The sequence below is a fragment of the Eufriesea mexicana genome, unplaced genomic scaffold (assembly GCF_001483705.2).
Source record: "Eufriesea mexicana isolate 0111107269 unplaced genomic scaffold, ASM148370v2 scaffold415, whole genome shotgun sequence".
Classification (NCBI taxonomy): Eukaryota; Metazoa; Arthropoda; class Insecta; order Hymenoptera; family Apidae; genus Eufriesea; species Eufriesea mexicana.
This window is the reverse complement of record NW_016908639.1, coordinates 366348-394299: the sequence shown is the minus strand read 5'-3', so window position 1 is coordinate 394299 and position 27952 is coordinate 366348. Positions and strand designations below refer to the sequence as shown.

General features: G+C 36.8%; 1 protein-coding gene across 3 annotated transcripts; it reads left to right on the top strand.

The window, feature by feature from the left end:
• Positions 1 to 27903, top strand: LOC108545650 (Y+L amino acid transporter 2). Of its 3 annotated transcripts, XM_017897372.1 has the most exons (12): positions 4878 to 5040; positions 8913 to 9160; positions 9966 to 10212; positions 19559 to 19684; positions 21781 to 21919; positions 23170 to 23293; positions 23512 to 23712; positions 24075 to 24149; positions 24978 to 25137; positions 25223 to 25315; positions 25513 to 25568; positions 26415 to 26488. In XM_017897372.1, the coding sequence occupies exons 1-12, from the start codon at positions 5016 to 5018 to the stop codon at positions 26415 to 26417; spliced, it is 1497 nt and encodes a 498-aa protein (XP_017752861.1). In that variant the 5' UTR covers positions 4878 to 5015; the 3' UTR covers positions 26418 to 26488. The 3 variants fall into 3 exon arrangements, with proteins under 3 accessions (XP_017752862.1, XP_017752861.1, XP_017752860.1); XM_017897373.1 differs by lacking the exons at positions 4878 to 5040; positions 25513 to 25568 and adding an exon at positions 1 to 335 and having other exon boundaries at positions 26415 to 27903; XM_017897371.1 differs by lacking the exon at positions 25513 to 25568 and having other exon boundaries at positions 26415 to 27903.
• The last annotated feature ends 49 nt before the right edge of the window (positions 27904 to 27952 follow it).

Below are 27952 nucleotides of genomic sequence, written 5' to 3'. Positions count from 1 at the left end.
GAACGGAACGAACGTTCGACGACAGTCATTCAGAGCTCGACCAGTGTACCGCACGTTTCGTGGCTCCTCTCATCCTCGTGTTACGTTGTGCTCGATCACAACCACTCTTGGTTTACCATAATCATATCATCTAAGCCATTATTCGACCGGAACAGAAACTAGCAAAGGACGATGCTCTGAGTACGATCGTCACGTGCACGCCGGACATTATCGTCTCCCGGTAATTTTTCTCTGTGAAACGTTGATAGAGAATAGACACTAGTGACCAGTGACATTCGGGAACACTAGACTCTCCAGTGGTTAAACGCTTTCTTCCGAATACGCTTGATTATTCGGTAAGTAATTTCATTGTATTCTTCGTTGATGTTTAGTATACGCGGAGGGTTGTATAAGCGTAACGAATGTTGAATGAAAAGTCGCCGAAGATATGACGCGAACGACTGTAAACAGTTAAAGGTTGGGACGTTGAGTAATCGTGTTAGATTGAGTCGATAATGTTGCGAATTGTATTATGCAAGGTGCATTATGGCCAATGAAGCCACTGGTATAGAGTAGCTAACTTATTCCTGTAGAAAATCAGAAAATTAAAGAGTTCATTGGCTAAAATTCTTGGTGAAATTTACGAGATAAGTTTATTGATGTTCGTCTATGAAATGTTATGATAGTGTCAACCAATGGTGTGAAAGCCATGATGCAGAAGATTGGATACGGTGGTGGTTTGAATGAAAACAACCCTCCTCGTAGAGATGTCGCTAGTCCTCTTTGGCAATGATTCTTCTTTGTGCTGAACTGCGAAATTCTTTGCATGACGTCAGATTTTCCGTTATGATAACGTAGGACGAAAACTGGGTTCGGAAAACCCGGTCGGCGACCCACGTGGTCTATTGATTTTTTTAGCAGCCACGCCGCTACGTTCACGCTAGTGGAAACTGGCCTTTTCTTCCATCGGTTAGCGCACCCTGTGAATATCAGGTTAACCATGCCTGTCTGTCTTTCCACCATCTAACTCCGAGATTGGATTCAATTTTTTCTTGTAACAACCTTTGTATTTAATGTACTGTTGAACACATAATTATCTGAAATTATTCCCGAATTTTTTGGTGAGAAGTATACTCTGAAAAGTTTGACTAATTAATAGATACACCATAATAGATACAATATATCCGCAACTATTTATGCACATAGGTTCCAGTAGTGTGGTATGAGTTTGTTTAGTGTCTAGTTTTCGACTCCTTGTATTATACATTGGTTTGTTTAATCTTTTATTGAAAATCTTGTTTAGCCATAAATTAAGATTCTCACTGTATCTAAATCCTCACAGCTTGCAGTAACAGGGATATAAATTTTTATCAATAAGATATTATAAGTTAACCTAGAAATGGTAACATCATAAGTGCATACAGCCTTTATATTAATAATTTTGATAATAATAGTAATGGATGCTATATATAATGTGATAAATAATTACAATTCCTGTTAGTAGTATAGTTAACTGAGATTCATAAACTCATGGTTGTTACGTTGGTCATTCATCCTAAGGTTTGTGATTGGTATAAATGACATGGTACATGTAATTGTAATAAATGTTTGATATTGATAATGAATTATACAAATTAAGTTCTCAAATTAGATGCATGCTGCAGGTGATCGTGTTCAGCTAGGTATAGTATTACAAAATACGCCTCGTCCCTTATCACAACAATCGACCTGCAAACGGATCGATAACACATCCCCAACGTGATTCGAACATGTTTAGTTACCATTTCTGACAGATACGTAGGGTCGCTAGCATGACGCTGGTAAACATATGATGTGAGATATCTGAGGGTTAGGCATCTTTTAACCAAAGATTTACAAATATTATCTAAACCAAACTTGGAATTAGAAAAATATGGAAATGGATTGAAAGATTATTCAGTAGGTATTTTCGGTAATAATTTTAATAGATAAAAAGATAAAGAAATCAATCAAATCCATTAAATAATAATATGAATAATAATCTTTTAATCGCTGTTCATATTAATGTTCAGATTTCGAAGTTTTGTAAAGGTTGGAAGTTTTAGGTTAAGGTTGGTCATGTCCATCAAGTGAATCGCGAAGGAAATTATTTTTAATAATAATTTCCATTAATCTATGTTGACCGAAGGGATTCATAACACGCAGTTATCTTTCACGGTTGTCTTAAGTACAGGTTATGTTCCCGTTAGACGGCAAAGAGAGCGACGTGTCGGTGTAGAATCAATAAAAACTGACGTAATATTCCACGAAAGTTTGGGGAACCTCCAGACTCGTCTGAATTCTTTCTCGATGAACGTGCATGAAACCAAATTGTTATGGGTTAGGTGTTTCGAATTTATTCGGCCATGAACTTTTAAATTTTATACGCAAAACACAGTAAAATGACTAAAAACAGGAATTTACTGAGTAAATTATACATGTAAGTTAAGTAAGTCAATGCTATTCCAAATTGCAGTTATTTTAGTTTCTTATCTATTCTTTTATTATCCTGTTATTTTTTTATTTTTAATACAGTGACATATATTATGTCGATTATCAGAATAAGTTCAGTGATATTCTTTTATCTAAAAATGTTATAATTTACTTACTTTTACTACAAGTCATTTTTTATGTTTCCTGAATTCTCAAACCATTTTCATAGTAATAAGAACAAGTAGACTTGCAAATAATCAACTCGGTAAAATATACGATGTTTAACTTGTTTTAAAATCGTATTTAAATTCAACCTTAAAGTGAATACAAAAAGAGTGATAATATTCGCGTTAGTTATAATATTAGAAATTGCTATAATTACTTATACCGTAGTTTCGAGTAGAAAAAACGTTGTTAAACGATATTGCGCCGTATTCGTTCATGCGATTCCAGCAAGAATATAGTAGGCAAAGATGGAACCAGTAGTCGAGAAAAGGGGTTCCTAGTTCGCCTATGGGTAAGTTCAGAACAAAGTTTTCGCCCGTATATCCCTCAGATGAAAGGGATCACGTGTATAATACGGTTGTGCATGCGTGTGCGTGATTTCTTGATGTCATGCGTGTGCAGCTTGAGGAACAAGCTTGAAGCAGTACGAGTGCTGCCAAGTCTGTCGCATTAGGACGTTGAATTAAAAGGGGTTGCTTGTACGTTTCTTCTTGTCAGGAGCTCAGGAATAAAGCTGTGCAACCAAGTTTCGGCAACCGGTAGTTTATACTGCGCCGAAATGATGGATTATGTTTTCGAAGAATCCAAAAAGAAGGCTCTATTTCTTTAAAATAAAAGAAAAAATATCATTTGTTTTGGTATTTTTTATTAATTTTATTATTGCTACTTTTCATTGAATTTTATTAAAATTAGTATTATGTTTCGTTTAATTCTTATGGAAAACTTTCTAAAGTAATATACTTAAACACATTAATTATAAATTAAAATAATATATAATTGTACAAATATTTCATTTAAAATTTCTAGTACAGTTCGTTTTATTTATTAGGGTCATAAAAGATTTCTTAAAATTGACACGTCCCACAAAAAAATTAAAACAAAATATTTTGCAATGTTCAATGTTCAATGTTTACCTACAGTTATTTGAAAATAAACAATTCATGAATATAACGTTGCACAATATTTGTCAGTTCAGTAATATTTTCTTTCTTCTGCATTCAGTTATTTAAATATTCTAGTGTTGTTGCTTTTTATCGCTGCACACAAAAGAAATTGCATTTATATAAGCAATTATCATATGGTTGAAATAATATGCTATCTCCGAATACAAGATGCGAAAGAAATTCGATAACGCTGCATCCAAACGAAATACGGCATCGTGTAATCATTAATAATGATCATAAGACTCACATGGTATCGTTTGTTGTGAACTTGTTCTTTGATTGTGGATCCTAAAGGGTGTCGATTGCGTTAAGACTCAACAAGTAGTCATCCGTTCCAACACGAACATGCTGCCTATCTTTATTTACAATGTATGTACATAGATGGACAGATAAAGCAGTAAGAATGAGGGGAAAGAAGAATAAGCATAAGGAGAAAGTCCAGAATGTGATAGTATCTTTTTTACCTTTTTTGGTTTTCCAGTAATATTTTATATGATATGAAATTTTTAACACGGTAGCCTTAATTATAGAGGTATGGTTTTATAAACTAGATTACTGTCTTCGTTATTGTTTGTAATTTATCTCCAATCAATGTTTAATCGTAAGAAACGTAATTTATATGTAACCTGTAAGCTGCATTCATTTTTCTTTCATGATATTTCCATACTGTGACACAGTCCAATTATACAAATTTTCAATCGCGATACCTATAACTTAACCTATAACTTTTCATTACCAAACGTTCAACTTATCTTCCGGGCCAAGGATAATTATCAAAATATTATAATGTGTTACCCGAATGACACTCTTATTATCGACGCAACTTTATTATCGACGATTAGCCTGATAGGAATTTCCAAAACGCACCGAAAATATCGAGTATGTATGTAATTCAACGCTTGAACGCAGAAACGATTGACCTTCAGTATCGATGTATCATCCTCTGACAAAAACAGCCGTATATTTAAAAATATACTGTGCACAAATCCGTGAAGTTTCCGCTGTGACTAAGAAATCGTGATGAAATCGATGTAGAAAATTCATCGAGACGCTCAGCCGATAAGTCACTCTCTTTTCATGTGGTCAGGTTGTAAATTATTCCTCGCGGTTGCGTAGATACAATTACACACTTGTTTACCTCAATCGTCCGAATAAACGCGCGAAAGGATCGACTATCGATTGCGACTGTTCCCTATCGATATTATGTGCGATGTATTCTCGTGCACGTTGTCGCCTTATTCTTCGTTTCTTTTTGTCCGCGGCATGACGACGATTTACGTTGATGTTGCTCGTTTCGTTCAATCACGTGCGTATATCCCGCGTTTATTGACACGACGTTTAGAGGACGATTTTCATCGGGTCGACCGTTTTACATGTCCAATAAACAAGGATTGTGAAGATCAACGAAGAGGAAAAATGCGAGATACGTACGGAACATTCGGTATGTTGAATAGAAGAATAGTTTGAATTTCATCGACGCTTTTCGCTTCTTATCGGTAAGGTAGAAACGTGATAAAGAAACGAAGCAATGTCAGAGGTTATGTTTGGATTATGTTGATTTAAAAATTATAGTGATTCGAATTTATTTGCGTTTTATTTTTCTTTGAGGTTGTGTAGTCTTGTAATTTTGTGAAAATAAATAATTTATAACTACATACGTCAGAGAATTAATCTTAGGTTTTGCTACCGGTTTAATGTTACTTTCTACGTTAGTGGCTAAAAGTTTACGTGTCTTTTTATTTAATTTCTTGTCAATGCTACCGAAGCGAGGATTTTCTTTCGAGGTTTCGTTATGATTGATGTCTCGTGTAGTGCCGTTGTTGAATTAATATGAAATATTCACTAGTGAAACCGGTGTTAAAACACAGATATCGTAGTAGTTTATATACAAACACTCGCTTTCGATGATTTTTCTTCTGTTTATATTCTTCCTTACAGATATTGATATACACATATCTCTACCAATCTCTATTTCTAAAGGAAAATTCACTGTCTCTAACCATGGAAATCGAATATAACCTAACTCTTCGGTATAATCGAATAATTTCTTTTAATTATCCAGTGGAATTTTAACATGGACCATTCACAAAAATCGATTCGAATCCGTACTAGTGTTGCAAAACATAAACTGTAGAGGAATGGGAAGGCACAGTAAAGGTAAAGTTAAGTCTGGCCGGTTCTTATGTATCATGGTATCACGACTTCGATCGATTATAAAGCAATTAGGGAATTCGTAGTATGGTTAAATTATTGGTTTAAAAACGATCGATAGAGGGGAGTAGTGGATTAAGAACTGGTTTGTCACCTTCGAATATGTCGGGTGATAGAAAGGCGTGTATTGACGTTCGTGGACAGGATTGGTCGATCGATGGCGATTCGAGAAAAAGATCGGTGCAAAAGACGAACAGTTTTTGTGGTGTATGAACGAAATTTCGTTTCGCGTGTAGTTGAATGAAATTGTTAGTCGAAAAATGTGTGTTCATCGGTGCATGAATGTTTGTGGACGATTCTCGGATGTGACTCGATCGATAAGGAGTATGTGAAAGTAAATCGATTGATTGGTAAATATAACCTTAGCGTTTATTATCTCGATCGGTGGGTTTAATGTTCGTTTTCAACGAATTCATTTTGTTATCGCGGGAAACAAGGTGCAAGGTTAAATTTAGTATCGATAACTCAAGTGTACGTCGAGGAAAGGGATTTTAGCTTCTGCAGTGAATGAGGAATGTCTATGCCTGAGATAAAGTGCATTATCTCCTGTTTTCTCTCGAATGAACAAATTGATATGGTATGCTGGCCAGTTGGATTGATATGTTTATGATTCCTTAATGAAAATTATTTTGTAACAGATAACGTGATTCTTAATTTGATTTGTTGATATGATAATGCTTCAAGTGATTTTTAGTGGACTTAATCTTGTTCTAATTTTTTAATTGGGATGAGGTGGAGGGGGAAGATATATTTATAGGATATAAGGAAATTACTGTGTATATACGATGAACTTATTATTGATGGTGCTAATTGAAATTATGCACAGTTGTAAAGTATATATATATATATTTTTTTTTTCTTTTTTATGGTGCTTATGTAATTGATATTAATTAAAATAATTTCAGATTGGAAAAAATTTGTCATTCTAATTTATTATTTAAACAGAATAAAATATAATACTTAAATACTCGAAAGAGATTTATTCATAGTAAGTATTACATTAAATAAATTTTATTTATTACAAAAATATTAATTGGAAGAGTATAATTTGGAATAAGAAATATTTTTAAAAAATTCAGGTATTCGTTATCTAGATTTTCTATGTTTTTAAGTCATTTTAATCTACAGTAGTACTATGATAATTCAATTTCGTTATCTTACAGAAAAATTTCCGCTACTAGCACTGTTTTTAGTGTAGACTTATGCTAGTTATAACAAAAATAACAAACTTGCACAGCGATTACGTTCTCAGTTAATATTTGGGAAATTTCTGAAGTAGAGCAGACAAACGACGTTATAAAGACCGACCAAGCGATAGAAAGGTGTGTATCGAGCTTCGTGAACACCATTGGCTAATTCCACACTCGCTATGGAGAATTGGAAAAAATCACAATGACGCGATCAGCTGGCAAAAGTCGCGCTCCAACGATCTCGTCTGACGACAGTCGATACCTGGCCGAGGATAGTCTTACTAATTATGCAAATGAAACACCAGTTTTAATAGTCTGTATTTAAATTTACATTTGGCAATGTACATCTTCTGAACGACTACATGAACAGCTTGTTCTTCGAGCTCGTCCTTGTTTGGAACCTTGTTCAGATACGATTTTATATGAGTTTAATAACAGAGAAAGGTATGAGTTAGGCACGTAAATAACAAAGTATCATTTGTTTCCCCTGTGAACTACATTTCCATCAGTATCTAACCGATTTTAGCATAATTTATACTGACACGAGGAGAAATTGTGCGTTCATGGAAAAGCCATTTTATTATGCGCGAATAAATTTCCATTAATTTTATTATCAATCGAATACCAAGATCCATTCGTTTAACTATGTATTTAAAGAAGACCAGTGTGAGATCGATTGATTAGTTCGTAATATTAATTTAGCAGGTTATCCATCGATAACCTTCCTTTACAATTAAGGAATTATACCTCTTAATCAATGAAGTTAGATCTTACATATGCTCGATATTTATTATCCAACTTAGTGTGAAGTAACTACGATAAAGATAGTTTCTCTCTTTTTCTTAATACAGATACAAGGAACAAAGAATGAACGTTCTGGGAAATGTTTGCAGTATATTTCAGCTTCATCAATTTGTCCTGTAAATTGCACCAATAATTGTATTAAGACATTCATTAGTCATGCAGAAACTCAAGGCTGTATTCTACTGTACTTTGAAGCAATAATAGAAAGACACTGAATTTATTTGTTTTTCCATCGAGCTTCGCGTATTTTTCTGCGAAAAGTCGAGAGATGAATTGGCCGGACCAGCTACATTGTAAGAACCCTACGTATCGTTTCTTACCAAGATGCATTATTCAAGGAAAAGGAACGATGGAAATTCCTATGAGGAAATTCCTTCGGTAAAAGTGGAGCAAAGCAACGATAAGCTGTGGCTTTTCCAATTCTGCTTCTCGAAACAATGCTTTTTATCTAATGAATCGAATAAGCAGAGAGTAAAAAATCGCCGCCTTAGACACGATATTTCGTACGATGCCTTTTTCGTGCCGGCGTGATCCATCAACAGGTGGTGTTTTCGATTCCGGAGAAATGCTTGGGGAGAAATAGAAAAGTATCTAGAACTTCTCTTCCATTAAATGATGGAAACGCGATTAACATACGAAAATATTATAGAACATGTAGATAATTTAATACAGTATAACTAGCTATAAGATCTGTTTGCGCGAAAATGTGCTAGCTTTTGAATGAAGAAAAATATGATTTCAATTTCGAATATTAACAAATGGTGGGGAGATGAAGTCTCTATAGCTCATGTAAAATAAATTTGGGATTCAAGGCTGTTAAATAAGCAACTTCACTAACTCTTCACTTAGTTTCTCGCTTATCTTCTATATTTTCTCAAGTATTTTTATTTAAGTATCGTAGCAATATTCTATATTAATTTAGCAATATTCTATATTAATTTAGCAATATTCTACCATCGAATATATCAAACTATATACCAATATTTACATCTTTATAAAAATGCAAGTAAAAGGTTTGATGTGTTTTATGAATGAACTGACAAATCGAAGCGCATCGATTTTCATGGAAATAAAATTAACAAGGTTCCACTGCTCTCGCTTGTTGCAGGAAGGATGTCGAAGTCGGGAAGCATCAAGGATGGCGAGAAGGGACCGTACGACCCGGTTCCGACCGGCGACAAAGGCAACGACGAGATCAAGCTGGAGGCGAAAATGTCCCTGCTGAATGGCATCACCGTGATCGTCGGCTCCATTATTGGATCTGGCATATTCGTTAGCCCGACCGGTGTTCTCAAGAACACAGGAAGCGTGAATGCGAGTCTTCTGGTGTGGACAGCTTCCGGTATCTTCTCCACAGTACGTTCACCATCCTCCTCATCTTCTTTCAGTCGATAGTTCGATTCTCGCTAGTAGCTCGCTCCATAAAAGACATAAAGTTTTTAGGAACCTTTGGAAACCATGTGGAGAAACCAATCTTGGATCTATGGATTCCATGAAGCTTTGGGATTTTAAGAAGTAGGAACTGCAATTCCTACTGTGTCAAATAAGATTTTATTATAAGCAACATTGCAAAAAGTTGAAGATTTATTTAGAAGTTACGTTGAAATTCAGGTTTTGGTTCCCATGTGGTTTGGAAAGCTATTTCTCTTTCTTACACGAATGTTACATTGAGGCAGTTATGTAAAGCTCAAATCATACTTCGGTATTCAGACAATTTGGAGTCGCGTTCCTTGGATTAATTATAAGATACATGTAATTCGAGATTAAAGTGTACGTTGAAGTTTCTTGCGTGATCGATCAATCACTTAGAATCGTTGGTCTACATTCCCTCAGCGATTTCAGAAGAGAGCTAACCTGATACGGTAGCAAGTCGATCACTGTCCATGCATGAAGTATATATTAATGGAACGTTATAATACTGGCACTTGCAAATCGCTGTTAGAAACAGAGGAGAAAGTTAAACAGTCAGCAACGTCGAACCATGTTCTAACTATTAATTTCACACGGAAACGGATTCCGTTCTTCATTTTCTGTTCAAAGCAGTTTCTGACTAAGAGACGTTCCATAAATCGTTCTTAAAAGCTTGTAGATGTCGCGATATCGTGTATATCCATATTCATCACGATTTAAGCCGTTCGTTTGTTTGTTTGTCGAACGACAGGTAGGAGCATACTGTTACGCAGAGCTTGGCTGCATGATCAGAAAGTCGGGCGCCGATTACGCGTATATCATGGAGACCTTCGGACCTTTCCTGGCGTTCATGAGGCTCTGGGTTGAGTGCATGATAGTGCGGCCTTGCAGTCAGGCCATCGTGGCCTTGACTTTCAGCGTTTACGTGCTGAAGCCGGTGTTCCCGGACTGTACACCACCGGACGATGCCACGAGGATACTGGCAGCGTGCTGCATTTGTAAGTAAATTGTAATCTTTATCTCTGTAATTGACTTCTGTAACCTCGCGTTAACAATTATAACCGTAGATAATGGTTATTCTGAACATTAGAGCTTATTGAATTCACAGTAAAAGGAACAGAGAAATTCTTATTCATTTCTTGAGAGTTGTCTCATTCCTTATTCGGTATTAATTGTTGTACATATATTTATTTGCTTAAAACATCTTGTCAAACATCTATCTATCCAATGAAGGAGATGTCAATGCACCCAACAGTGGCTGAAGATTTCTTAAGGAATCCCCTTACTCTTTTCACTGAGAAAAAGAAGAAGATAAGAAGAGATATAAAATTCCAATTGCCAAGAAAATAATAAAGATGGAAGCTGAGTCGCATCGCATGCAATCAGTTGCATCATCACTTAGATTCACAAGTAATTGATTGATAAAAGGCTGAAGAACTTAAATCCACAATAAGAAACTGGGTTTGTTTATTCTCACGGAAATTAAGCTCTCCGTCCAAGCGTCGTTTAATCGATTGTGACTCTTCGTTTTATCAGAGGACCCCCCTCAGAATGATTCTGATTGGACCAACAGATTTTCTGACCGTTCCGAGAACACCATATAGCACTGTACTCCGCAATTGGATGCTCGTTCCATCCTCATTCACGACTACCAGCGTCGACTAATCGAATTACTTTCTCTGCTTTATCGTTGTTCATCTTTTTAGTCGGCTCTTGACTCGTCTCCTTTTGACTGGACTCCACCGTATTCATTTCAGCGGTCAATTATCGTAACGCAGTTCAAAACTTACATCAGACGAACGATACTCAAAAGTAAATACAGTCAAACGAAGATCTAGACATCGATAGTGCTAATTTATCTAATTGACTCTACTCGAATATCTAAATGCAAATCCTCGATTGCGTCCCAAACTTCTAATCCCTCGAGACTCGGAGAACGTTAAAAATGGAGAAACGAAAGATCGCCTGTTACAAAAATGTGCGAAGAGTATAATTATTCCTAGCACAAAAGTGTCATGAAATTTCCTGTATATTTATATTCAAATTTTCTTTAATCCCACGAGCTCTTTGGAACGCGTGAAAGAATTCTCAGTGGAGTAGCATGCTTCTGGCATATTAACACTATCAAGAATATCAGGAATATCTCTGAAGTATTTTAATTTCTCGCAAATATCTCTGACGCACCGTAAGCAGCTTGAGCAGCTGAAGAATGTCTCAAAGTAAGTGCTTTCATCAGAGTCGTACTCTAGGGATCGAAATGCAGTGGAAATGTCCCCGTTTCCCCTGGAATCCTTTTGTCCAGAGAGATCACCAATATTCTAATGGTCCACGGAATTACATCCTTGCCTGGTCCTTGACCATTTCTTCCCAGAGAAAAGCGGACTACCCGTTTCTCATTGTCGCTGCGTCCTTCGGGGAAGCTTTCGAAGCTAATGCAGTGCCCTGTTACGTGAACAATTTGTAATTCCTTCAATAATCCTAGACTCGGTGCCGCCTAGCCTCTTGTTTTCCCTCCAACAACGCAGGACATCCCTCGGAGACCTGGAGAACGTCCTTCTTCCGGTTTAATGAATCCTCCAGGGGAATCATGCTTCTGTTCCTCGGCCTCGGAATTAATGGAAGCTAAAATCGGATATCTTTTGGATTAAAGTCTTACTTTTGTTGTGGAAACGAGATCCGTACTGGCTGGAAGCTCAATTGGTTGTTAGCGTGTCCTAAAGAGGATTTTCTCAAACCCTTTTTCAAGAACCTCGTCGTACTCCATTTTGTCTACTGTTAACACTCCGACTCATCATCGAACACGCGTTTATCCAAACGTTATTAATCATGCGAATCGTCTATTCCGTATTTAGTTCCTCGATCTAACCTCAAAGCTCATCGGATGAACGAATAGATCAATTTGTTATTGTTAATAAATGTGGATCATGTTATGATGAAATTCTGCTTCTAAATGAAGTCAGTACGAATTTAACACTAGCTGTAAGAGGGTTAAATCGGTAGTTGATTGGTCGGTCGATGAAGAAACGCCGGTTCAAGCTGGAATTCGCGACGATCGTAATGGCGGCCTTCGAGCCGCTGTTTCCTTTTCAACGAGCAACTGTAGCATGAGTAATAACGAGACAAATGTTGCACGCCAGTATCCAGAACTATGTAAGAGCATTCCGTAAACACCTCGTGTTTTTTCCTCCATCTGTCGTGATCAAGTAAGATCGATCCCGGGTGATCTACCGGAGGGATCGCTTTCGAGAATTGTGCTGAAGGGAATTTCCGCGTTTGCTGTCGTGACGTCGTGATTTCCGGTGATTGGTAGCAGGAAATGATATTACTCGTTATCTTAGTCAAATTTCGCGGTAAACTCATCGTTCGTCTCTTTTTCCAACAGAAATCCCCCCTAATAATTCCCCAATCGCGAAATTGGAATTCTACAAATCTATATTTTAAGTTCAGTTACATAACCTATATTACCTAACCTATATTTAATCGAACATTCTTATTTCTTGTATATATACAATGATTTACACATGTAATAATTTCCAAAAAAATAAGCAGTTGGGTAATTATTATAATTGGCTCTTATCTGATAAGAATTTTTTTTGTTGTAATAGGAAAAAGTTACCAGATATGAATATATAATGTGACATGGAAATAAGGTTTTTGAGCAATGAAATTTACCTAAGGAATGGCAAATTTAAAATTACACGCAAAAGGTACATTTCCAAATCCATTACATACTCCATTAATTTCTTTTCCTTGATTACACTGATTAAACTGAATCCTCTTTTTCAAGCTCCTTAAGCTTCTGTGTCGCTATAAAATGACCAATAACCAACCAGCGTTCGATTCTTCAGCCACGAAGGAAAAGCCAAGCAACATTGACTCGATGAATCCCGCAGGAAGAGGAGAAAAAGCGTATTTTTCGGGAATCCCTCGAAGGGAATACCACAGAATAGATATCGAGTTCCTGTGGTCGCCGGGGTTCTTCCGCCTCTAGACTTCTATATAGTCTTATATATCGTTTTACAAAATGGCGTATGCAACACGTGCCCGCAGAAATATTCTGTTCTTTTCTTCGGTTTTCTCTGTCTTCCTCTTCCGCCTCCTTTTCTGCGGACAAAGCGTTCCGAAAAAACTGCGTTGAATTGCACACAACGGGGAAATATACCCGGCTCTGCTAGCGAAACGTGCTTCATACTCCTTGCACAGCGAAAGGTATGCGAATCAAGAGTTGGATTCGATTGTCGAGGTTTCGCAACGTTTTTATCTCTTAGGATAAGTACTCGCTGCTTTTTGCGTGCTGGATGTAATAAGGATAATGCGTCCATTTACGGAAATATCGAAGTGTTAGGAATTTTTTAACCTTGGCTTAATTGCGATGGAATTTTAATTGTCGAGATATTTTCATTTCGATAAGATTCATCTAACGACATATTAATGGTAATGATTATCATTATTGTTTTAAATAATAGTAACTGTAAATATTACATTTGTAGCTATGATGTAGGGAACTATCAGAGTCGATAATGCGATCATCCTACTACTGTTTTCAACGTTTCCGTGAATATTATCAATATTACTAATGGCTTCGTTAATTATATCAGTAATACGCATTATCAGACGTTACATAACACCAACCACAAAATTCTCCAAAGCTAAACCGACACTGGTATCTCTGTCAGCAGCAATTCCCTAATTCGACGATATTAAATACACTGTTAACACATTAGCAGTATGCAGGATGTAATCGCACTTTATGCAAATTAGCGTTATTCAACAGGCATAGCCTTTGCTCGTGTCTGGATTCATTTACAAGGATAAAATTTCCCCGACGAAATTCAACAAAATTAAACCATCGGTTTTACAATCTAGTTTTATGATCTATTCGTGGATTAGCTTTATGGTCTGCTCGTGAATTAGTTTTATGGTCTGTTTAGTGTCATTCAGCTTCTTGGATATCGTTCAAACGAACAGCTAATAAATCACTTACCTAATTACCTAAATCAGTTCGAAAAGGGACTAATAAATCACAGCGCAGCGTCTGCCATTGACGAGTTAATAATTCCAAATAATGGTCATTAAATAATTAGGAAAGTTAGCCAAATTTCCAAACAACCAAGCTAATCCAAGTCTCCTCGCTGCCGGACGAATTATTCATCAAACCACGGGATTATCAGCGACCAGCTGGTCCCAATAATCGCTTAATCCTATTTCCAATGCAATCTCCTTACATTCTTTCGCGCGGACCAATCGACAGGCGTTCGGTAGTTAATTAGAGATGCGCGGGCGAGCGATTATTTCCTGGCGACCGGAAGCGGCTTAGGCCGGAACCGCGTCTGTCCCGCGATGGACGTAATAACGCGTTAAATGTCGCGGAACTCGAACGGTGAAAAGGATTTTCCGATAGCGCGCGAAAGTGCCGTTGAAAGGAAACGAGCTCCGTTTAATTTCCGCGACCGGAGGAAAACGTAATGGCGTCTCCTACTTTCAGCGAATGAATCCGCCAGAAGCGAGCTTTCTGTGCTCTCGCGCGTTTGTTCTGGCCCTTTGTGCCACCATTTCGTCCCTCGAAATTCATTTTTCCCATTTTCTTCCTTATTCAAACCCTCGCGCTTCGGATAGCGCGGAATTGAATTCGAAATACCAGTAGCGGAATAATAGGAACCGATAATGCGTGATAACGAATATGTATCTCTTCACTTCTCTCCTAGTATTCTGAAATTCATGTATTCTTTTTGGCAAAGGTTCTTATTTTTAATCGTTTCCTAGAAAGAATATTGTACTATATAGATGATAAGATATCGAGAAAGTTGGATTCTTTTGAATACTTTAGAGTTTATTTAGCTTTCTTTTTCCACTTTCCTTATTTTTAATTTCTTCTCGGAAACAATATTGTCATGAGATATGGTAAATTTGAAATTCAAATATGGCGAGGAAGCGGATGACGTAGGGTATCAAGTAATAAATCGGTCATTAAGTAGGATCTCGATTTGAAATTTTAATCGAAGCGTATATTTGAGTCGGTTTTATAAATATGTTTAAAAGAAGCTTGCTCGGTGTATTAAAATTTCATTCGCGATAATCAGCTTGCTTTTCGTCGTTCTTTCATTCAGATCACTTCGAACGATGTTCCGCTGGTGCGCGCATGTAATAGTGCAGGAGAAAATTAGTTCCTAGAACGAGCCTCCAGTGATGAAGATCAATAATTAAGTCCAAGGGAAATCCAGCCGGTCTAACGTGCAATTACTCATAGAAACATTTGCTCGTGCGTTTCATACTTGAATCGTATTCTCCAAACAAACGCGTCTATTCTTTACGAAACGAACGGAGACATGTCTGTGTCAAAAAAGCCAAGCGAGAGCAGAGCGAAACTGTACGTAATTAATTCGCAGGACAATCACTTCTGCCAAGTCACGTGTCGTTGAACTCCGCCTTCATCGTGCAACAGCATGCAACCCGAAATGCCAACGACCCAATATTCCGTCAGGGAGCCTCTTTTTCTCATAATTCATTTCATTCTAAACCTAATTCACCTTCTCCGTATACTCATAAAATATCGAGATTCGTAATTTCGTAAGATTCCCGTTTCTTCGGAGTTCAATGTATACAAGCGAGTCGATACTATACGGGTATCTAAACATGCACAGTGTAAAATGGCTGGGTACACGGATGCTTAATGTAACAACGAAGTGCCTGCGCGCATATGAAACACGCGTGTCCACGTACGTTTTTGATTTACGACGGTGTCTAATAGACACACAGGTACATGGGCGAAACGCAGCGTGTTTCCCGCTACTCGTTAAGTCTTGAAGAAGTAAATGGGCATAGTGAAACGGAGGCACTGACACCGCTGGAGGAGGATCGATATATCGGCCAGTGGAGATGCGGACGATTCGATCGAGCTGGCGTCGTCGAAGACGAGAGAGACGTTGGCAATATCGAGTGAAAAGGCTGCGCTAGCAATCACGTTCCATTGCGATTAAACCTAATCTTCTAATAACGTGTCAACTGGCAGCCGCAACAGCATAATTCGCCGAAAGGGGTCCCGGGGAGAGCGAAGAGGAATCGCGACCGAGATGCGAAGAGGAAGGACAGACAGAAGAAGTGGAAGACCAGTGGTATCTTCAGAGGCTTGGCTCTGTGGAAAAATTATTTTGAAAATCGAAGCAATTGATCGGCTGCTATTGATGTAGACGCAGAGAAAATTGATTTAACACTGGAAGTCGGACGAGTTGGTGATGACTACTTAGGACAGTCCGAATGTAAACAATTCCCTTTGTCAGTGAGTGTTATCGCCTTCTGTTTTGCACACTTTCCTGTTTTAAATCTCTCATTTTATTATTGTAGGAATAAAGAAAAATGCATGCGAGGTGCTCAATGATTGACCTGGGAAGTTGCTCAATGGTCTGGATACCGTGCTTCTGATAACAGTAGAGTTAAGAATAAATAGAGTAAATATTGGGAATTTTCTTCGAAAACCTACTGAAAATAGAATGGTATCTCGTCGTAATAAAGATTGGGAATTATACTTAAATGGTAACCGTGTTTATTATGAATCTCTCGAAAAGTATTATCATGTTACTAACACTGGAACTACCTATCTGCAACTATTTATACCTAAACATACTAGTCACAAGCAACAACGATCGAAGTGGAATAAGAAAAATAGAAACATATACGTGAAGTTAACATAAATTACTAAAAGCACCTGCATGTTCCCACTAATTACAAGGAGAAAAGATGCAAAACCTTTCGACTGCTTCGATAGTTCTAGTGTGAAAAAGAATTTGTAATTTATCAGTGACTTCGTATAATCTTGCGTACTCTAATTCGCGAAAGGTGTGTAAATAATTAAAACTTCAACGATTTTGAAGATCATGATTCTATAGATTTAATAAATTTCGTGTTCATTTTTGCATACATTCGTCGTAAGGAATAAAGATACTACGTTGGTCAGAAAATCACACGAGGGACTCGGAGTCGTGGAGGACAGCACTGGCGAAGACACTAGAACGAAGGAACAACCGGAGAAGGGGAACAGGGCGGAAAGTCTCGCGATATTCTTCGAGATGTTGCGTCAGTCGGCATTTCTTACTTTTCTTCGCTGACGAATCCGCCAAGGACGAAGGAACCGAGCAGCCATTGCGAGGTGGAATCTTTTTCACGGTCCTACACGCACATGTATTTTTGCATTGCGATCGATGAACCTCCTTTCGATACCATTTCAACGCCGATCGACGTCGGCCTAGCTGTGTCACTGAGTCAGCTTGAAATCGGGGATCTAGAATGCCCTTAATATGCGAAATATCGACCATGTCGACGAAATTGTATTCCCGAAGCCATTGGATCTTTGTCTGATAGACATTCGACGTTGGGTGTCAGCTTGAAATCGGGGATCTAGAATGCCCTTAATATGCGAAATATCGACCATGTCGACGAAACTGTATTCCCGAAGCCATTGGATCTTTGTCTGATAGACAAATTCGACGTTGGAATAACGATGATTGGAACAACAACTCGATGGAAGGATAATAAAAACGACAGTGACGATGATGAAGGACGAAAATGTAAAATTGTACGTGTAATTAAACGTTTAGAGAATGTTAAAAGATATTTAGAAAGAGCTTGTTCGAATACGCCTGAGGTATTGGGTATTTTATCGAGTCCAATTTGACGAAGGAATTCTATACACGTTGGAAATGCAAACTCACCGGCTAGTTGCATCAGAATTTTGACACGTGAGGCCATGACACTGAAAGATCATTGGCTATTACGCAAGCCTACGTATGGTTGTATTATCGTGTCCCTTTAGTCTCCAAGAGTCTTCAATGTTAAGCAACGAATAGCATCTACTGTAAACTATCTAATACAGATTCAGTTTGCAAACGGTATCTCATAGACAAATATCTCACGAACGAAATCTGAAGAGATCATGCTGTATCGAAGATAAAATTATACTGGAAATCCTTGAATACCCGATATTCAATAAGAGAATAAAAATACGCAGGTAGGACGAGGTAATCTATATCACTTTAAATAAGAGTGTGACCATTCGCTTGACAAATGCCACATTTATGTAAACACGAGCGTTTCATCGAAGCACAGCTGGTCAGTTCGCTTCCTCGTTCACCAGGGAACAGGTCGATAGTCATCCACGGTCGATTCCACCCCTGACGTCGTCATGGTTGGTTGGACTGGTGCCAGTTAGTCTGAAACGCTAGGCTAACGTACTCAACCGGTTCCGTAAAATAAAATACCTCACCACATGCTAATGTTATCGATCTATCTGACGCAGTTCGCTAAACAAACGAATGGTACGCCAGCTGCATAATTACGGAAGGTCGGGGGAAAATGATTGGACACATGTAAAACACGAGCCGTTTGCTCTTAAGTATCATTGAGTTGGACTACACTTGGAAGTGGGGTGGTGCAAGCAGCGCTGTGTTGTACTCGTGTTACTTTCAAGGATAATGATCGTTGTTAAGAACTGTTTGAGAGATTCGTAACCATTATATGTTATTTTAGAAAGGTGTGTTGAAGACAGAATTAAAGCAAGGCTACTGTTGTGGTACTGTAATTAATTAGTACCGTGATATTGAAACGGGAATATTAGAATCTTAATGATTATACGATTATAAAATAGACATAGGGATATGCAGGATCAAGTTATCCTGTAGCGCTTTTAATTAGGACACTGTTTAAATTACGATACCGTTACTATGATAATAATTTTAACTTCACATTCATGGCATAGTCCGAAGCCATAGTATCGTTAACAGTACTTCTGACGTAATAAGAATTCCATTGCGATACCTCGATCACGATCTCGATATCTCCGATTGTCTAGAAACGGAACCAGCTACGCGCGTTTCACGTAATCACGCACTCGTTAACATTAGGTAATCTTTCTTGTACTGTCACTTGGTCGACGCAAAAGTTTGCCCAATAATAGTCGCGTGTTATAACGTTGGCTATCGAGAATCATGTTCAGAGGCTTCTTCGGTTAAATCCATCGGTTAATGAATTTAATTAACACGCGTAGGTAGCTGATCAAAGTTCACGGATTTATATTGTCCTCGCGTTGCCAATATTTTTCTCCTGGCGCTAGTATCGCAATTTCTAGGGACAGTTCCTTAAGTCGAGTAATCATATGGAAACACTACTAAATTAATATATATTACATTTAGGTACTATTACACCAAGGTATTTACCCAACAACCAAGATCTTCTTCCATCACAGTCATTCCTATCGGTAACCTTCGACAACCCTAATTTTTATATTTAAGTTCTAACATACAGTTACTCCTAACTACGTGACTATTAATCCTTCTCGAACAATTTACATTCCAGGCATCTTAGCGTTCATCAATTGCTGGGACGTAAAATGGGCGACCAGAGTGCAAGACATCTTCACGTATGCAAAACTGCTCGCCCTGTTCATCATCATCTTCACTGGAGTTTACCAACTGTTCACTGGTGAGTCCAATTTCCCGAGATTTACCTATTATCTGCAACTTAACTTTCAACGGAAGAAAAACGAAGGTTATTTCTCGTTTTTAACGCCTCATTGTTACCCAATCTCTTGTTTCATATAGGATGAAGGAAACAACCGCCGCCATTGCGTCAGCCCGACTTTCTCCCTTCGCGTAAATTGAGTTTCTTTCGTGGCCTGTCGATCGTCGCAGTTCGTGACCGATTTTTGTCCTGTCATTCTTTGTAAACCTTTATAAACCAAATATTCGTTCGAAAGTCGGCCGATCGTTGCATGGATTTTCAGCCTTAGGAATATTATTTCGAAAGAAGTGGATTAGCGTGAAGTTCCGTGATCGATGGATCCGTTTTTTAGAGAAGACTCGACGATTTCCTATGGTACTCAAGTTTTCGAAATGATCAGTCATCGCAAAAAGGAATTAAACGGATTTTAGTTTCTCGTATAAGTTCTAGTAACGAAATCAACGTATTATCGAAGAATTTTATTTTCAAGAGGAAATTGTTTTACCAAAGAAATCTTGAAATTCTAATATTGACAACTGTCAATTCTTTAACAGCATTCATTTTGTCACAAAAATTGGACGACAGTGAAATTAGCACGAAGTAATTTCAAGATTTTAATTAATTTTCCAATAAGAAGAAAAACAATTATTTAAAAACTACTAAACATATACGACACCAGATGTATGTATATAATAACATATACATGGATAATAAGTATTATATGTGAAAAATGGAACCAAGAAGAAATCAAGGCCAAGTGACTCAGACTCCAATTTGTTGCTTTAATTATTAAACTTGATATATAACTTGACCCAAATAATTAAAATTATTCTCACGATACGACTCGGAATAATTAGTCCAGTTCTATGGACTCCGTCGCGATCTAACTCACGACTATGCTGGACGTGACCTCGAGATTGGTCGAGCGAAGGAACGGCAAGTTGGCAGAAGGCATAAGGGAGTTTCCGTGTCGAGGATCCGGTTGTTTGCTCCGCGTTAAAGGCAGTACAGCGTTGGCAATTTCTTGGTCAAGAACGAGAAAGCTCCTCGTGTTAATGTTCCACCACCCACGCCACCCTTGAGAGCCAGTGTATAAGACCGTTAGGCGTCTTTTCACTTGCCGGACGAGACAATTTGCCCAATCAAAAAGGTGGGCTGAAGACGCGGACGATTCGAGGTGCACGGTGTGCGTGCAAGGAATCGCTTAAATTGACCTATTCACTCCGTTCAAATGGGCCCCCGTACGGCTGAATTATCGACGTGAGAACTTCTTTTTCCTCTTCAACAAGTTGCGTCGAACGATCGTGCGAGAGAGTTTATCGTGGAACGGTGGAATGACGTGAATGGCACGACGAGCACTTGCAGCCATTGTCATTCGATAAATAATCCTGTGCCTCAACTCTCCGCGAGCCCTCGCGTTTTCTTATTGGGAAGAATGATTTCTAATGAGCAGAAATATGCGGATGACCTTGCATCCACCTTACGGATGAGCGTTCTTAACAGATACTCGCTTAGGGACCACGCGAGACCCCACTTGGCCACGCAATTGTCAGAATTGAGGCTTCCGGGTCTAATGTGTCCTTTGGAAAACGTAACATTCCAATCTTCTTCTTTCAAGGGATACTTTGGGAATTAATATTTATGTCATTAAGATGGCCATATGAAGAATTGATTGTAATTAACTATCAAAGATCTAATCTCAGGAGTAAAATAGAGCCTAATCGTTGAAGTAGATTTCCAGTTGTTTATGGTGTTAAATTTCGTTTGCCCGGTGTTTGATTAAAATTTGTATGGAGGTTGGACCGATTATGGCAGCAAAATTTACCTCAATTTCTGCGATAGATTTTGTCCAATTTTTGGCGTTGAATTTTAACTGAATTTCGATTGCTATAATAAATTTTTTCGAAATTTCCATTGGTAAGTTTTATTTTAATCAGTAGGTCTTGCAAACCTTCGTATTTATAGAATGATTAAGTATCTTGAGAAATCATCTTCGTAACGAGAGATCGTAACGAAGGCACGTTGGGGGTATATTCGTTGAAATGGTTTGATCGATTATTTTTATCCGTATTTTGCAGGACACACGCAGTACTTCACATTCGACAACACGAAGACAGAAGTGACGTCAATAGCACTCAGCTTTTATTCGGGACTGTTTGCTTATAACGGCTGGAACTACTTGAATTTCATCATCGAAGAGCTGAAGGACCCCGTCAAGTAAGCGACTGATATGTCATTTCGCTGAATGCGTGAAGAAAAAAGCAATCGCCGCAAAAACTGCAATCGCTGAAAGATACGACGATTATTTATTTGAGGATGAAGAGAAATACCGACGTTGTTTGTAATTTATCTGACGGTGAAGAAATGTACGACAGGGCTGTTTTGATTGGAGTTGCTCTTCTAATAATTATGCAAGCACTTTAGCTAGGCATTTTAAAATTGGAAATGTATGGAAATTTCATGGCGAAAAGTCGTTTAAGAACGTAGACACGTTGACTGATCTCTTTGCAGAAATATCATTGGGAAAAAATCCATTGATATGATGCAATTCAAGATCAACGTTATTCTGTCCTTTTCTGGTACCTTTTCACATCTTGTATTTCTAATTATCGAAGATAGACTGAACGTATACACTGCGTACATTCCTTATTCGAATCGTAGTTTTATGATATGCACGTGATACTGATTTATTACCAGATGTGGGACACAACTTAACCCTTTCGCTATGCAGGACATATATATATATATATATACGTCCTTAAATATCAGTTATCCATTTATTAAAAGCACTCGTGAATGTTCGTGTGTATGTCCTTTTGATATTAATAGAACCTGCTTCAAATGTACTTTCGTTATAGCGAAAGGATTAATAATTGGTAGCGATAAGCTTTTGAAAAGGAATTTTTAAAATGATTTATATTACACCTGTAAATTTTTGTGGTATATACATGTATACGAGTCTCGTATGAAAATTATTCGTCGGTTTTATGCTAGAGCGACAATGAAAATTCCTTTTGTGGTGAAAATATTAAATGACTTGTATTATTTTCTGTTTTTATCTCGAATCTCTTGTGCGAATTTCAATGTACGTAGCTTTAAATTCGCGTATATAAACGGATCAATGCGAGTGGATTTATCGGAACCATGATCCGAACAAAACGTTTAAGAGTCTCGGCCATAGCCACATGCAACGATTAATAGCTATTGCAACAGCGGATCTCGTGTATCTATTAATTAATACAGGGGGTCGTAAAGCCCGCCTTCAATTGATTTAGACACGAGGTCAACCATGGCCTTTAGTTCGGAATCCTAAATTGTTCAAGGTCAGATATTTTTGACTCGCCTAAAATTTTCATCTCACCATTTCGAGATCATTTCTAACATTCCGTACACAAAGGAATTTTTAATCGTGGTAAAAATTACATTTTTAAAGGGACGTGTGTTTTCTTACTTCCACTTTGTTTCAGGAATTTACCTAAGGCTATTGCAATTTCGTGCGTCCTCGTTACTGTCGTTTACGTTCTTGCAAACATGGCATTTTATACGACGCTGAGTCCGTTGGAAGTTCTAGGAAGCGAGGCGGTGGCGGTTGTAAGTAAATTCAAATATTACTTGTGAATATCATATATGCCTCTTTTCTGATACATATATCCGGACAAATTTTTGTGTTACATTATCATATACCAGTCTATTATTTTAGTAATAATCGTTTAGTTGATAAGTAAGTTTTAAAGAAGAAATAAGTTATAAAAAGAATTTGATTATAAATTTGATGGTGATTTAATAATTGCTTATCTTTCTCTTTTTAGACATTTGCGAATCGTTTATTCGGAATTTGTGCCTGGACGATACCAGTATTTGTCGCCCTTTCCACATTTGGTGCAGTAAATGGAATTCTTCTGACGTCCTCAAGACTTTTTTATGCCGGTGCCTGCGAGGGTCAGATGCCTGAAATATTAACGATGATCCAAATTTCCAGGCTCACTCCTACGCCAGCTGTTCTTTGCATGGTACATCTTTCTTTTCATTGGTTCTCAAATTTGAAAAAAAAGCTATAACAATAGGAGAAAGAAGTTAAAATAATTATAATTGAACAGAGATATAATAATTTTTCCGCTGTATACTACTTCATGTATTCAAGTACACATTGATTGATGGAAGATTTCATTTTTCTCATTTCTCATTCTGTAAACTCATTAAAAATGACAATCTAGTAAATTGTTTGTGAAAATATTTGTGCAATCTTTTGATGGAATTGCGTTCATCTCTTGAAAAAAATTAGATTCTTTAGAAGTGTTAGATTGTTCACAGTAATCGATAAAGACTGGAGAAAGTGTGGAGGATGATTGGAATCCTGTTTAATCTGTTGCAGACTTTGCTGTCCATGCTATACCTTTGTTCTTCCGACATCTTTGCCCTCATTAATTACGTTGGCTTTGCCACTTGGGTAAGAAAAATTTTATTTAAGAAATTAAAAATTGCTCTCATTTTACAATTATTTAAAATGTACATTTTATTATTTCACCAATTTTCAATTTTTCCAGAAATACTTTTTAAAAATTTGTTTAGAAATACTTTATTTTGAATTTTTTACTTGGCACTTCTTATCCAACACCTACAAGAGACATCTTTGTACGAATAATAAAGAAGAAATACTACTATATTGAATGAAGATCGTTAAAATCTTTCCAAGAAGTTTATATCGTAGCCTTGACACAATACATCGTTATTTGTTCGTCCATTAAAATTATATTACGGAGTAGTTTACACAGTTCACTACAATGCAAATGAGATCCTGTAATTGTCACTCAATATGTTCTAAGAAATACAATGAACATTGTTGGACGTACACAGGTCAGATGTAGTAGAACACTAATGGTACCTGACTCGCTACGAATTATTAGCACAACGGGATGAGTGACAATTTTCTAATTGGCTCGTGCTGCTCGCTATAATTGACGGTATTATCCGACTTCATAGCGAAGTATAAACGTGCCTACCTTGTGTCGCTTGACCGTCGTTTTGAACCATAAACACGTACATTTCACTTGTTCATTTGATAAGATGTGTGGCCATTTTATAAAAATTTAGAGTAAAATGAAAGTACAAAAAGGATAGAAGAAAGTAAATAAAAGGAAAGAATAATAAAAAATGATAGAATACAAAATTTTATATGTTAGCAAAGTTTGAAAATTATTATTTTAATTGACAAGTTTCAATGCTATTATTGATAACAGTCAATAAAAATAAAAATTTATCTTGTCTTTCATTGCAGTTAAGCATAGGCGTTTCTGTCCTTTGTCTACCATGGCTAAGATGGACACAACCAAAGCTGCCCAGGCCTATCAAAGTAAACCTCTTCTTTCCTATAATCTATATCCTTGCAACCCTCTTTGTAACTATTGTGCCCATGTACGCCAGTCCTGTAGAAACAGGTACTATCTATTGACAATATTATTCTAAAACCACGTTATTCAATCAATATTTTGAATTTAATATAATTTTGATCTTTAATTTTAGGATACGGTTGTCTAATGATCATCTCATCTATACCTGTGTACTTTGTGTTTATCGCGTGGAAAAACAAGCCAAAATGCTTCCAAAGAGGAGTCGGTAAGTATAGACCACAAAAATTTATCCGAGAGGAAATTTCTAACAACGGAAAAAAATGTTCAATTTGTCATTTAAAAGGATTACTTAAGTTTGTGATAATAGTTCAGTTTTTATGATTCCTCTTAAGTTATTTTTATGTTGTCAAATAAAATAGGATTTTTGTTCCGTTTCTCTTTAATTGCAATTTGTTCCCGCAGGCGCCGTTACCAAAACATTGCAGAAGATGATGGTAGTCGTCGGACCAAAGACTAAGGTTCAAAGAAAAAAAGATACACTTTGACATTTTACTCTCTTCATGTCACGCATGCTTAGCATCTGTTGATTTTTATCATCAACTCGTTTGAGCTTGTTGCTTTTCAATTATCATGCATGTTAATCATTTTTATTAAACTTTCACAAGCACTGTGTATATTTTTGGGTATTTATCTTTGTCATATTGTATAGATTTTATTATACTATAATTTTGGTATTCACAGTCAGCAATTAATCACTTAAGCAAGAGGTGCTTCACCAGTACGATTTTTATTCTCAAATTTCCATGATATTTTTTCTGTTATATAATTTTAAATAATGTGGAAATTATCATCATATTTACTTAACTCGTCTTAAAATAAATTATTCGTCTTTAGACTCAGTTTGCTAAACATTATTTAAATTTACGTTTGCACGTTGCACCTACATAATCAGCACCACGCACACTACTCGTACAGTGCTCTAAAACGGTGCACCAATACAAATTGTGATTAACATACTATTAATTCTGAAATTAATTATGCAACAATGTCCGACTGCTGACTTTTCTAACTTTAATTCCTCGGTCATGGCGTTGTCAGCTGAGTACCAATCAGTCTCTAAATCTGTTTAATTACCACGCTAAATAAGTACATAATTCTCTGTTTTTTTATTTCATTTTTATTTTACTTAGAAGAATAAATTAAATGTTGCAAATGTTACTTCATTTTTGCTTTATAGAAAAGGATATAATTTATTTTACAGCTTGACAACTCCAAGTCGAATGTAATAACTAATCATCTCTTTCTCTAGAATGCTTCATCTAACATAGATTAAAAGACTAAATTCCTGTAATTGTTGTTTGCAGTAAGCGTCACGAAGTTCCTGCAGAAAATAATGCTGGTCGTCGGCAAGTCGAAACCCGCTCAGGTTTAACCGCAGTCAGAACGGATCTTCAGTTCTCACAACGATGACTTCCGGTCTCAAGAGAACCAGATAGTGTTCAAAACACTCAGAGAATACTTTTCTTTTAAAAGTATTTATACTTATTTAAAAACTGAATTTAAAAAAGCAATGTAACATTCAAAAGTAGACTACAGTTTCAGTTACAATTATAATAGGGTATTGAGAAACTTGAGGAGTCAATCCAACGTGTAGTAGTGTAAAGTCTCATATTTCAATACATTTCAGTTACTATTTCATTATTGTAGATTATATTCTATATTTTAAAGTCTAGATTTAATTTGAATAATATATATTTTCTGAACGTAGGAAGGCGTTCTGATCAGAGACAGCCATATCAAATCAGAGCGCCTATTAGAAAGCAACTACAAACTGGTTCTCTCGCCCGGGTGTCATCTTTGTTAAGCTGGTATCAAGATTTCCGCGGAAATTTATCATGAACGCGTTTTCAATGGAGGCGTAATATCATAAATAACCAATGACCATAAAGAAATACTGTACTTTAGCATAAAAAGTACCAACAAGTAATTGTCAGAAGAAAACATGATTTGCTCCTGCATTGAATATGCGAATACGACTTGAACAGTTTATTGTTATTGTACTGTTTCATTACACATTGTATCATTTCCATTATCATGATTCGACCCTTCGTTTCAAGGTCACGACTATTAAGCCTTGAGTAACAAACTTTCAATTCAGAGAATCATTGGCTCTTATATTATGTTATTCTTTCTCCTTGTTATCTTAGGAAGATAATGAACAGTATTTAATGCTTTATAATGTAAGTTATATTTGTTAACTTACTAATAATAAGTTATATATTAACCATTAGAACATTTGCCCAAAGAACAGCAAAAAAGCAAAATGAAACAGAAAATATAATGTAACTGTATACAGGACCACGAAGAATTAATTATATGACTCTATATTTGATATGGTGTTACAACCATAAATAATTTTTCCAGTATATTAAGAGAAGTGAAGAAACGAAGGGTGAGAATATTATAACGCGCTAGCATTTGATCGCATAATAAGAATAATCATGTTTTACTGCCACTGTTATTGGCGCGTACACCATAAATACATCATGAATTACACCGTGAATACATCATGCAATCGTAAAGCTCAAGGTTGTGAGCAAAATTTCAATTCTCCATCGATCCATCAGGAAACGGACAGCCACTCGAGTGACTCTGGCTATTTGAATATCCTTCTTTCCTCTCCTACTCCATTCTAATTAGATTTTGAGCGCGTGTTTAATCGAGAATTTAATTTCGTGTCTGTGAAGAACAGAGCAAGCTTACGAGCATACGAATTTTAGGGTTTTTATACTTTTTTAAGCGTAATCTAAGATCTTTAAGACATTTAGTCGATGTCCTAGCATTCATAATTTTGCAATCATTTCTTCTTTCTTTTTATTTCTTATAGTGAATGCATGTAGTG

Bases quoted from the DNA above. Each gene is read 5' to 3' on its own strand.
- LOC108545650 (XM_017897371.1), top strand. From the start codon at position 5,016: ATGCGAGATACGTACGGAACATTCG. The intron at 23,294-23,511 runs GTAAGTAAATTC...TTCTCTTTTTAG, and splicing joins GAAGCGAGGCGGTGGCGGTT to ACATTTGCGAATCGTTTATT. The intron at 25,316-26,414 runs GTAAGTATAGAC...TGTTGTTTGCAG, and splicing joins ATGCTTCCAAAGAGGAGTCG to TAAGCGTCACGAAGTTCCTG.